Here is a 13,733-nt window from a genome sequence, read left to right as displayed (position 1 = left end):
ACAGTGGGGTGCGAAAGTTTGGGCATCCTTGGTAATCGTCATGATTTTCCTGTATAAATCGTTGGTTGTTATGATAAAAAATGTCAATTAAATATATCATATAGGAGACACACACAGTGATATTTGAGAAGTGAAATTAAGTTTATTGGATTTACAGAAAGTGCGCAATAATTGTTTAAATAAAATTAGGCAGGTGTATAAATTTGGGCACTGTTGTAATTTTATTGATTCCAAAACCTTTAGAACTAATTATTGGAACTCAAATTGGCTTGGTAAGCTCAGTGACCCCTGACCTACAAACACAGGTGAATCCAATTATGAGAAAGAGTATTTAAGGGGGTCATTTTTAAGTTTCCCTCCTCTTTTAATTTTCTCTGAAGAGTAGCAACATGGGGGCCTCAAAACAACTCTCAATTGACCTGAAGACAAAGATTGTTTACCATCATGGTTTAGGGGAAGGATACAGAAAGCTGTCTCAGAGATTTCAGCTGACCACAGTTAGGAACATATTGAGGAAATGGAAGACCACAGGCTCAGTTCAAGTTAAAGGCTTGAAGTGGCAGACCAAGAAAAAACTCAGATAAAGAGAAGCAATGAATGGCGAGAACAGTCAGAGTCAACCCATAGACCAGCACCAAAGACCTACAACATCATCTTGCTGCAGATGGAGTCACTGTGCATCGCTCAACCTTTTGCCGCACTTCACACAAGGAGATTCTGTATGTGAGAGTGATGCAGAGGAAGCATTTTCTCCGCCCACAGCACAACCAGAGCCGCGTGAGTTATGCTAAAGCACATTTGGACAAGCCAGCTTCATTTTGGAATAAAGTGCTGTGGACCGATGAAACTCCAAACTAGTTATTTGGGGTGTTATGCATGGAGATCAAACAACACAGCATTCCAAGAAAAACACCTGCTACCTACAGTAAAATATGGTGGTGGTTTCATCATTCTGTGGGGCTGTGTGGCCAGTGCAGGCACTGGGAATCTTGTCAGAGTTGAGGGGCACATTGATTCCACTCAGTATCAGCAGATTTTGGAGAACATAGTTACATAGTTACATAGTTACATAGTTATTTTGGTTGAAAAAAGACATACGTCCATCGAGTTCAACCAGTATAAAGTACAACACCAGCCTGCTCCCTCACATATCCCTGTTGATCCAGAGGAAGGCGAAAAAACCCTTACAAGGCATGGTCCAATTAGCCCCTAAAGGGAAAAATTCCTTCCCGACTCCAGATGGCAATCAGATAAAATCCCTGGATCAACATCATTAGGCATTACCTAGTAATTGTAGCCATGGATGTCTTTCAACGCAAGGAAAGCATCTAAGCCCCCTTTAAATGCAGGTATAGAGTTTGCCATAACGACTTCCTGTGGCAATGCATTCCACATCTTAATCACTCTTACTGTAAAGAACCCTTTCCTAAATAAATGGCTAAAACATTTTTCCTCCATGCGCAGATCATGTCCTCTAGTCCTTTGAGAAGGCCTAGGGACAAAAAGCTCATCCGCCAAGGTATTATATTGCCCTCTGATGTATTTATACATGTTAATTAGATCCCCTCTAAGGCGTCTTTTCTCTAGACTAAATAAACCCAGTTTATCTAACCTTTCTCGATAAGTGAGACCTTCCATCCCACGCATCAATTTTGTTGCTCGTCTCTGCACCTGCTCTAAAACTGCAATATCTTTTTTGTAATGTGGTGCCCAGAACTGAATTCCATATTCCAGATGTGGCCTTACTAGAGAGTTAAACAGGGGCAATATTATGCTAGCATCTCGAGTTTTTATTTCCCTTTTAATGCATCCCAAAATTTTGTTAGCTTTAGCTGCAGCTGCTTGGCATTGAGTACGATTATTTAACTTGTTGTCAATGAGTACTCCTAAGTCCTTCTCCAAGTTTGATGTCCCCAACTGTATCCCATTTATTTTGTATGGTGCTAGACCATTAGTACGTCCAAAATGCATGACCTTACATTTGTCAACATTGAATTTCATCTGCCATGTATGTGCCCATATAGCCATCCTATCCAGATCCTGTTGCAATATGACACTATCTTCCTGAGAGTTAATGATTCTGCACAATTTTGTATCATCTGCAAAAATAGCAACATTGCTCACTACTGCATCTACTAGGTCATTAATAAATAAATTGAAGAGCACTGGACCCAGAACAGACCCCTGTGGGACCCCACTGCTAACAGTCTCCCATTTTGAGTATGATCCATTGACCACAACTCTTTGTTTTCTGTCCATTAGCCAGTTCCCTATCCATGAACACAGACTCTTCCCCAGTCCTTGCATCCTCAACTTTTGCACCAGACTTTTGTGGGGAACAGTGTCGAAGGCCTTTGCAAAGTCCAAGTATATCACATCTACAGCATTCCCAATATCCATATTAGCATTCACTACCTCATAAAAGCTGAGCATGTTAGTCAAACAGGACCTGTCTTTAGTAAACCCATGTTGATGCTGAGAAATAAGATTATTTTCTACTATGAAGTCATGTATAGTATCTCTTAGTAACCCCTCAAATAGTTTGCATACAACTGATGTTAAACTTACAGGTCTATAATTTCCTGGATCAGATTTTTTGCCCTTCTTAAATAATGGGAAAACGTGGGCTGTACGCCAATCCACTGGGACTCTGCCAGTTGCAAGAGAGTCACAAAAGATAAGATAAAGGGGTTTATCTATAACTGAACTTAATTCCCTTAGGACCCGAGGATGCATGCCATCCGGGCCAGGTGCCTTGTCTATTTTTAATTTATTTAGTCTTGCCTTCACTTCTTCCTGCGTTAAGTATTTAATATTACAGTTAGAAGATTGAGACTCTTCCGCCTCTGTAGTTTGCAACAGTGCTGTTTCTTTTGTGAAGACAGAAGCAAAGAAAGCATTTAATAACTCTGCCTTACCTTGGTCATCCACCATTGAGTTCCCATCCTCATCCTTTAGGAGTCCTATACAGTCAACCTTTCTTTTTTTAGAGTTAATGTACTTGTAAAACTTTTTTGGGTTAGATTTGATATCCTTAGCGATTTGTTTTTCAGCTTCAATCTTTGCCTGCCTAATTTCTTTTTTACAATTTTTATTGCACTCCTTATAATTGCTTAGTGCAGCCTCTGTCCCCTCCTGTTTTAAGACCTTATAGGCATTCTTTTTCCTCTTCATTTTATCTTTAACCTTTCTATTCATCCATAGAGGCCTTTTTTTATTCCTAGACATTTTGTTTCCATATGGGATATACATACTACAGTATTGATTGAGTATAAGTTTAAAAGCTTGCCATTTCCCTTCAGTGTCTTCCCCTTGTAGTACATTATCCCAGTTCACCAAACTTAGTGCCTGCCTAATTTGAGTGAACTTTGCTTTTCTAAAGTTCATAGTTTTAGTGGTCCCGCTGCCCCGTGGCCTATCAGTCACCAGCTCAAACGTTATCATGTTGTGATCACTATTTCCCAAATGTTCTTGAACCTGCACATTTGATACATTATCTGGTCTATTAGAAATGATCAGATCCAGTAACGCATTCCCCCTAGTTGGTTCAGTTACCATTTGAGTCAAGTAATTGTCCTGTAGTGCTGCCAGAAATCTGCTGCTTTTACCAGAATGGGTAGCCTCAATACTCCAGTCAATGTCTGGAAAGTTGAAGTCGCCCATAATTATGACCTCATTTTTACCTGCAGCTTTTTCAATCTGCTGTAGTAATCGCAGTTCTGCAGCTTCATTAATAAGAGGTGGCCTGTAGCATACCCCAATAAGCAATTGGCAACTTTTATTTCCACCATGAATATTTACCCAAACGGACTCCACATCTTCGCAATCTTCCTCCATCTCATCGTTGAGGACAGCTGTAAGAGAATTCTTAACAAAGAGACAAACCCCTCCACCTTTTTTCCCTGTTCTATCCCTCCTAAACACATTGTATCCTTTTAAATTAGCTATCCAGTCATGGCTTTCATCCATCCATGTCTCGGTTATTCCCACAATGTCATAGCCTTTGTCATTCAGAATGAACTCTAGTTTGTCTATTTTATTTGCAAGGCTCCGAGCATTGGTTACCATGCACTTTATATTTTTACCACCACATTTACCAATTTTGTTTACATGAAATTGGCTACTTGAATTTTTACCAACCTCCTTAATCTTTACACTGTCCCCACCCCCCTCTCCACCCTCCATAATGATAGGTTCCCACTGTCTTTTTACCTCATCTTGTCTATGTATTGAGACTTTATCCTCCCGCCTCCCCCCAGATCCTAGTTTAAAATCTCCTCCAACCGTTTAGCCATCTTCTCCCCCAATGCAGCTGCACCCTCCCCATTAAGGTGCAGCCCATCCCTGCTGTAGAACCTGTAGCCGACTGCAAAGTCTGCCCAGTTCTCCAGGAACCCAAACCCTTCCTTCCTTCACCAATTTCTCAGCCACTTATTTAACTCCCTAAGCTCCCTCTGTCTCTCAGATGTAGCACGTGGCACTGGCAGTATTTCAGAAAACACCACCTTGGAGGTCCTTGCTTTAAGTTTATCTCCAAGTACCTGAAAATCCTTTTTGAGGACCTTCCATCTCCCACTAACTTTGTCATTGGTGCCAATGTGTACCATGACAGCCGGGTCTTCCCCAGCCCCACCCAGTAATCTGTCAATTCTTTCCGCTACATGCAATATCCAGGAATCAGTGACAAAGCTGAGGCTGCACCGGGGCTGGATCTTTACACAAGACAACGACCCTAAACATTGCTCAAAATTCACTAAGGCATTTATGCAGAGGAACAAGTACAACGTTCTGGAGTGGCCATCTCAGTCCTCAGACCTGAATATAATTGAAAATCTGTGGTGTGAGTTAAAGAGACCTGTCCATGCTCGGAAGCCTTCAAACCTGAATGAATTAGAGATGTTTTGTGAAGAGGAATGGTCCAAAATACCTTCAACCAGAATCCAGACTCTCATTGGTACCTACAGGAAGTGTTTAGAGGCTGTAATTTCTGCAAAAGGAGGATCTACTAAATATTGCTTTCATTTCTTTTTTGTGGTTGCCAAATTAATACACTTGCCTAATTTTGTTTAAACAATTATTGTACACTTTCTGTAAATCCAATAATTTTATTGTAACAACCAACGATTTATACAGGAAAATCATGACGATCAACAAGGTTGCCCATACTTTCATATCCCACTGTATATATATATATATATATATATATACTTAAATACACTCTTAAATGCAATGCAATACCTGACTGACAATATTTTGAAGTGATGTTGTCATAGAGATTGAGCTGAGGAGAACGGAGATTCTCTGATTCTCTGCAATGCAGCAGACAAAAAGCCATTGTCCTCGTTCTGTATCCTCACATTATGGCTGCAGCCACTGCTAGTCAACAAACACAAGAAAGTGAAAAATAAAAAAAATAAACCTCCCACCAATAGTCTCATCAACACGGCAATCGAGTTTATTATGCTGCATTTTGAAATCAAAATTTATGTGAGGGAATCATTTTAATATCCCCATAAACTGGCACTGTTTATTACATCCATGATAATAAAATGCTAGTAATTACTGACCTGCTTAGCAATCAGGCCACCAATTTAAAAGCACAACCGCTGGGAAATGCTGATTCGATGGATATGTTGTGTAAAACGGACAGCTTGAAATTAAATTATCTGCATTGCCAGCATTGACACTTGTGACTGGGTTACTTACATTTCCCCTTTTTTTATTGTCTTTACAAATGAGTATTTAAAGGACGACTATCATGAAAAACTGTAACATTTAAAGGAAGCATGAGATGGGTTTCCTTGGAGTATTTATACTTACCTGCCAGCCCCATGAGGTGTGTGGGGTCCCTTGCCGTCCTCTCTGGCCACTCCATTCTCTTATAATCCCCCTCAGTAATCTGGCCGGCCAGGCTCTTCTAAGTTTCCAGGAGCATTCTGCCCTACATAGTAGCATAGGAGCATGGCAGGGATGCACGCCCAGTGGGGGTGCGCATGTGCTGAAGTGCACAACTAGCCGTGACAGGTTGGGGTGCATATACAGGAAAGTACTTTCTTCCTGTATATCCACCGTTACCCGGGGAATGGCTTTCGTGTCTTTTCATTGCCTACACCCAGGTCACTGCTGACCTGAGGTCTAGAGAGTGGAACTGTGGTGGAAGGGGGGGTAATCAAACAGTGGCCGGAGAGGGAGGGGGGACAGCCTGGCAACCTATAGTGGTGGAACCTGGCTACCTACACTGGGGTTACTATACCTGGATAACTACACTGGGGGCAACTATACCTGGCTAACCTATACTGGGGGCACCTATACCTGGCTAACCTATAATGGGACAATTATACCTGGCTACATATACTGGGGGCACCTATACCTGGCTATCTATACTAGGGGCAACTATACCTGGCTGATCTATACTGGGGGCAACTATACCTGGCTACCTATACTGGGGGTTACTATACCTGGCTACCTATAGAGGGGACAACTATAACTGGTTGTCTATACTGGGGCAACTATACCTGGCTAACCTATACTGGGGGCACCTATTACTGGGTAGCCTATCCTGAGGTGACTATATGTGTCTACCTAAACTGGGGACAACTATACTTGGCTACCTACACTTGGGGCACCTATACCTGGCTAAACTATACTGGGGGCAACTATACCTGGCTGCTAATACTGGGGGACCTATACCTGGCTCAACTATACCGGGGCGACTATACGTGACTACCTATAGTGGGGTCACCTGGCTTCCTATACAGGGGCACCTATACCTGGCTACCTACCTATACTGGGGGGCTATAATGTGCAGTTCATATTGAGTGCTGTGTGATAATTCTAAATGGGGTAGGCATCCTCACTAGTTTGCAAAAAGTCTCGAACTAGCCCTGCTTGTAGTGATGGAGTTTTTAGACGTCCTCAGGGGAGCAAAATCAGGAACCCACCATAAATATGATATTGATAAGGGTGAATGTTGGTATTGGAACTTAGTATATACATTTATAGGTTGATTTTTTTATATTTATTTTTTTGTAGACTAGCTAAAAAAAATGTTGAACTGCAAAAGTTTTAATGCTAAGAATTATCCTGCATTTTCAGGTCCTGTTCCAAATATATTGCAAGAAGCCCGAGTTCCTTTAATATCTAATGAGAAGTGCCAGCAGCAAATGCCTGAATATAATATAACACACAGTATGATCTGTGCTGGATATGAGGAAGGAGGAGTGGACACGTGTCAGGTAACAAGAACATACCGTATAAATGGCATTTATAGTACAACAATAGGATGAACATTATGGCAATAGTTACAGCACTAGAGTGACCCTGAAATGGATCCATGAATGTGAATCCGCAGTTCTATTCTGAAACACTTAGATTAATGAAAGAAAAGATACGGTTTCTAAAGCTGATATTCTGTATAGTCTTCTCTTTTATAAAGGCAACAATTTATGGGTATTCAGCGCTCAGTCTATATAGTCACGTGTCAAACCCTCAAACCAGAGAGGAGTCTCGTTGTGGTATAGAAGATTCTAGTATAGCCAAAAGGTTCCACAACGTCTTCTAATAACACATATCTTTATTAAATACTGTAATTGTATACAAAACATCTGTTCCCCTGTAAAAACATGAGCCTAGGGATCTATCCCAGCCTAAACCAACCACAGCCAGCTGTGCCACCCATACATCACATACATACAACACTTGTACATAATCGTCCTACTCCCGGGAGTATGTCCACAGATAGGACTTCAAACTATGTGCACAAGTATCACGGCATGCAGCGAAACGTTGTTGTCCAGCATAGTAATAATTATTCATCAACCTCCACGGATAATCATCCACTTGTATAGAGGGACAAATCTTGAAACACACTGTGCTGTAATAGTGGGTAGTTATGAGGGAATGGAGACTAAGGCCTCAATTCACAGAGCATTATCAAACGTTTATCAAACACTATATCTAACGTTTGATAATTTACCTCATGGGTAAAATCTCATTTTAAATTCACTAAGGTGTTATATATTTATCGAATGTTTTACCGATAAAACGTTCAACAAATATATAACACCTTAGTGAATTCAAAATGAGATTTTACCCATGAGGTAAATTATCAAACGTTTGATAAAGTGTTTGATAAACGTTTGATAATGCTCCGTGAATTAAGGCCTAAGGCCTCAATTCACGGAGCATTATCAAACGTTTATCAAACACTTTATCAAACGTTAGATAATTTACCTCATGGGTAAAATCTCATTTTAAATTCACTAATGTGTTATATATTTATCGAATGTTTTACCGATAAAACGTTCAACAAATATATAACACCTTAGTGAGATTTTACCCATGAGGTAAATTATCAAACGTTTGATAAAGTGTTTGATAAACGTTTGATAATGCTCTGTGAATTGAGGCCTATATAGCGTATAGATCAGTGCAGCAATGCCCAGAGGGCTCTCACCACCTCCTGCGGGCTAGGCTGCCTCCAAGTGATATAAGTCCATGCCATCGGCTCGGTAGTCACACAAGTACGCAGTCTCCTCTCAACCGCCTTCCCAGCCAGTCTCTACAGCGTCCACGTTGTCCGGATCAGCGTTCCGGGTTGTGGGTGACGTCACCCCAGGCTCACTTCCGTAACTAGTATCGCCCGCCCATCGGGCTTCATCAGACAGTTTCAGAAAGTCAATGCGCATATCAGTTTTTCCTTGAGCTCATTCAGCTCCGCCCCTAAAGAGCGAGGGACGCTGAATGAGTTCAAGGAAAAACTGATATGCGCATTGACTTTCTGAAACTTTGTAAGTGCAGTACCTTTTAACTTTTTAAATAAAAAGCGGTTTTACACTATGTTGGCCATGTTTGAGTCTTAGGAATTTCGTTGTTGGAGGAACACGCTGATAGTATCTGCAGAGTGTTACTTGCTGGTCTGTGCTGGGTCAGTCATGACCTGTGGTTAGTGTTGGGCGAACAGTGTTCGCCACTGTTCGGGTTCTGCAGAACATCACCCTGTTCGGGTGATGTTCGAGTTCGGCCGAACACCTGACGGTGCTCGGCCAACCGTTCGGCCGAACTAAGAACGCATGGCCGAACGTTCCCCGAACGTTCGGCTAGCGCTGTGATTGGCCGAACGGGTCACGTGGTTCGGGCCCGAACGCGATCTGATTGGCCGAACGGTCACGTGGTTCGGGTAAATAAATACCCGAACCACGTCATATCTACGCCATTTCTCTGTGGGTTTAGCTTTGGGTAGGCAGGCAGGGTAGTTCGCTCTCCAGCCACGCTAGCCAGGGTCCCCCCCAGTCATTGTGTGTCGCTGCTGGGAACAGTAGTACACCGCTCGCTCAGCCACACTATATATATAGCATTGTTTACTGCCACTGTGTACCTCGCTCAGCCACGCTATATATAGCATTGTGTTTTCTGACACTCTGTGTACACGGCTTAGCCTGGCTATATAGCATTGTGTGTACTGCCACTGTGCACCTCGCTCAGCCACGCTATATATAGCATTGTGTTTTCTGACACTCTGTGTACACGGCTTAGCCTGACTATATAGCATTGTGTGTACTGCCACTGTGCACCTCGCTCAGCCACGCTATATATAGCATTGTGTTTACTGCCACTCTGTGTACACCACTCAGCCAGACTATATACCATTGTTTACTGACACTCTGTGTACACCGCTCAGCCAGACTATATACCATTGTTTACTGACACTCTGTGTACACGGCTCAGCCTGACTATATAGCATTGTGCGTACTGCCACTGTGTACCTCGCTCAGCCACGCTATATATAGCATTGTTTACTGACACTCTGTGTACACGGCTCAGCCAGACTATATAGCATTGTGTGTACTGCCACTCTGTGTACACCGCTCAGCCAGACTATATACCATTGTTTACTGACACTCTGTGTACACCGCTCAGCCAGACTATAAACCATTGTTTACTGACACTCTGTGTACACGGCTCAGCCTGACTATATAGCATTGTGTGTACTGCCACTGTGTACCTCGCTCAGCCACGCTATATAAAGCATTGTTTACTGACACTCTGTGTACACGGCTCAGCCAGACTATATAGCATTGTGTGTACTGCCACTCTGTGTACACGGCTCAGCCAGACTATATATCATTGTGTGTACTGCCACTCTGTGTACACCGCTCAGCCAGCCTATATAGCATTGTGTGTACTGCCACTCTGTGTACACCGCTCAGCCAGACTATATAGCATTGTGTGTACTGCCACTCTGTGTACACCGCTCAGCCAGACTATATAGCATTGTGTGTACTGCCACTCTGTGTACACCGCTCAGCCAGACTATATAGCATTGTGTTTACTTCCACTCTGTGTCTGCTGGGCCTGGGAACAGTAGTACACCGCTCACCCGCCACTGTATAGCATTGTGCTCTGTGTCGCTGCTGGGAATAGTGGTACACCGCTCACCCGCCACTGTATAGCATTGTGCTCTGTGTCGCTGCTGGGAATAGTGGTACTGTATGGCATTTCTGTACTGCCACTGTACTGCTGCCAGTCAGCGTGTACTGTAAGGATAAGTGAAATGAGGAAGAAATCCGGTGAAAGAGGAAGGGGCAAGGGAAGAGGTGTTTCCCCTGACGGTTCACGTACAGGCCACAGGGGAGCACCCAAGAAAACCCACTCAATACCGCCCATGTTGTCCAGGACAACAACCCTCACAAATCCAAAAGAACAGGACCAGATAATTACTTGGATGACCTCTCAAGCATCCAGCAGTGGGTTAAGCAGCACCAGCACATCACGCACGAGGTCCGAGTCCTCAGCCAGTTACAAGGAGCCAGTGGGCACAAAGCTGACACAACCGGCAGCGACACCACGCACACAACTGCCAGATAACCAGTCCGATGAATTACCTCAGGACACAATGGGGTATTCGCAGGAGCTATTCCCAGCCCAACAAACTTCCACCTTTCAAAGGTCAATGGAGGAACAGCCAGAAATGTTGTGCCCGGATTCACAACCATTAACTGTGGGAAATGCACCGCGCACTGAAATACAAGGCGAGTCCGAGGAGGACTCAGAAACCCAAATCCCAGAGCAAGTTGGGCAGGAGGGGTTGCAATTGCAGGAGGTCGGCCGACAAGATCTGGAAGACGACGTTGGAGTGAGCTGCGCAGAGGTTGTTCTGGGGAGCTCTACTCCACGGCGGCGGCCCCCCACAATGACATATGACGAGTTTGAGGAGATGGAAGAGGAGGGTATGGACAATGTGGACATAGACCCAGATTTTGTTTGTGAACGAGAACATCGCCGTCGTAGCAGCAGCACAGATGAGTCTGTTGAAGAACCCACTGCTGCACGAGTTCGCCTTGTGCCACAAGGTAGGCGGCGCACAATTTCAGGCACCACAAGCGTGGAAGTTCAAGTGAGAGGCAAAAGAGGAGCAAACAGAAATCGCCAGCAAGGAGGCAGGTGCTCCAAAGTCTGGGCTTTCTTTGAAGACTGCACTGAGGATGTTACCATGGTGATTTGCAAGGTGTGCAAGACCCGCCTGAGCAGGGGGAAAAGTATTAACAACCTCTCCACCACCAGCATGAGCCGCCACATGCTATCCAAACATCCCACTCTGTGGGCAAACGCGGCAGGACAGGGTACCAGCAACACTGCCTCCCTTGGGTTCACCAGACTCACCACCAGACCCGCCTCAGCAGCAGCAGTAGCCCAGCCATTGCGTGGTTCACAACATTCACAAACATCAGACGACGCTGACACTGTCACTTTCCGGAGTAGTGCTCTTGAGGTCTCCCAGTGTTCATCAAACACAACAACCAACAGCCCTTCCGTGTGCAGCGCTACGGTTAAGTTGTCTGTGTCGGAGATGTTTGAGCGCAAGAGGAAATTGCCAGCAAATGACCCCCGGGCCGTGGCAGTAACAGCCAGCATAGCCAAGCTTCTGGCCTGCGAAATGCTGCCATATCGAGTGGTGGAGACAAACAGCTTCAAGGGCATGATGTCAGTGGCCATCCCACGTTACGTGGTTCCCAGCCGCTACCACTTTGCGCGCTCTGCAGTGCCTGAGTTGCATGAGCACGTGGTCAGCAAAATAACCCAAAGCTTGAAGAATGCCGTTGCCTGCAAGGTTCACCTCACCACTGACACTTGGACGAGTGCGTTCGGACAGGGTCGATACATCTCCCTTACCGCGCACTGGGTGAACCTTGTGGAGCCTGGCAGTGATTCCTCACCTGCTACGGCGCGGGTGTTGCCCACGCCGCAAACAGCTGCACCGCCGTCCCTCCCACTGGATAACAACAGCAGCACCTACCTCTCTGACTCCTTCTCCTCCAACGCATCTCAAAGCTGTACCTCATCCGGAAACGCTAACCCAGCAGCAGTAGGATCGTGGAAGCAGTGCAGCACAGCTGTTGGCATGCGTCAGCAAGCGTTGCTGAAGCTGATCTGCCTTGGGGATAAGCAGCACCCAGGGGAGGAAATTTGGAAGGGAATAAAGGAACAGACGGATTTGTGGCTGGCACCGCTGGACCTGAAACCGGGCATGGTTGTGTGTGATAATGGGAGTAATCTCATTCGCGCTTTAAGGTTGGCTAAGCTGACACACATCCCTTGCCTGGCGCACGTGATGAACCTAGTAGTTCAGCGGTTCCTGAGGACATACCCAGGCGTGGCCGATCTTCTGTTGAAGGTGCGTCGAGTGGCCAAACATTGTAGAAATTCCAGTACTGCTTCGGGGGCACTCGCCAAGATGCAGGAGCGCTTCAATCTCCCCCACCATCGCTTGCTGTGTGATGTCCCTACGCGCTGGAATTCTACGCTGCACATGCTAGCACGCTTTTGTGAGCAGAAGAGTGCAGTGGTCCAGTACATGACGGCGCAGTACCGAGGGGCATCCGGACAGCTGCCAAGCTTCTGTGGATCCGATTGGGCCAACATGTTGGACCTCTGCCAAGTCCTCCAAAATTTTGAGCAATCCACGTTGCTTGTGAGCAGTGACAACTCTTCAGTCAGCATTACCATACCACTGCTGTGTTTACTGAAGAGGTCAATGTTGAAAATCAAGGAAACAGCTGTCATGATGCAACTGGGGGAATCTGAAGGAGAAAACGATCAGCGTGATGGTACCAACATCAGGCCATCCGCCTCAGGGAACGCTGGCCCCAGCAGCTATGACGAAGAAGAGGAGGAGGAACAGCTGGAGTTGGAGCAGGAATTTCATGCCACCACTGACGAGGGCCAGAGCGGTGCACGTTGGACTTCCACAATTCAGCGCGAATGGTCAGCGGAAGCAGACCAGGAGGAAGGTGACGACTATGATGCATCACAACAACTATCACAACGCTCACAAGAGGATGATGAGGATTCTGGTAGGACTCTGGCACACATGGCTCAATTCATGCTAGACTGCATTGAACGCGACCCACGCATTGTGCGCATTCTGGACAACACCAATTACTGGGTTTATACCCTTCTGGATCCACGGTACAAACACAATGTTCCAAAACTGCTTGAAGAAAGAGTCAGACAGGTCAAAATGGAAGAATACCAGCAGGCCCTTGTGGAGACTTTAGAGAGGAGATTGACATCCTCCCCCTCCTCTAGCCAGTTGTACGCCGACAGACTGACTTCCGCAAACCCAGGACGACCAGGAGGGCAGCAAACAACGCAAGCCGCAGCTAGTGCCCAAAAGGGAATGGTATCGGCAGTGTCCTTGGAGTGGGAAAATTTTCTGACACCCATGCAGCAGC

General features: G+C 45.1%; 1 protein-coding gene across 1 annotated transcript in view; it reads left to right on the top strand.

The window, feature by feature from the left end:
• LOC137547228 (enteropeptidase-like) overlaps nucleotides 1–13,733 on the top strand; it is a 110,387-nt gene that overhangs the window by 82,865 nt on the left and 13,789 nt on the right. Inside the window, exon 7 of the mRNA XM_068270574.1 lies at nucleotides 7,096–7,235. Within this exon, the coding sequence (XP_068126675.1) occupies nucleotides 7,096–7,235 (140 nt within the window). The remainder of the gene's footprint in view (nucleotides 1–7,095; nucleotides 7,236–13,733) is intronic.

The sequence above is a fragment of the Hyperolius riggenbachi genome, chromosome 2 (genome assembly GCF_040937935.1).
Source record: "Hyperolius riggenbachi isolate aHypRig1 chromosome 2, aHypRig1.pri, whole genome shotgun sequence".
NCBI classification, from domain to species: domain Eukaryota; kingdom Metazoa; phylum Chordata; class Amphibia; order Anura; family Hyperoliidae; genus Hyperolius; species Hyperolius riggenbachi.
The sequence above is the reverse complement of the archived record's forward strand: the minus strand, read 5'-3'. Positions and strand labels throughout refer to the sequence as shown.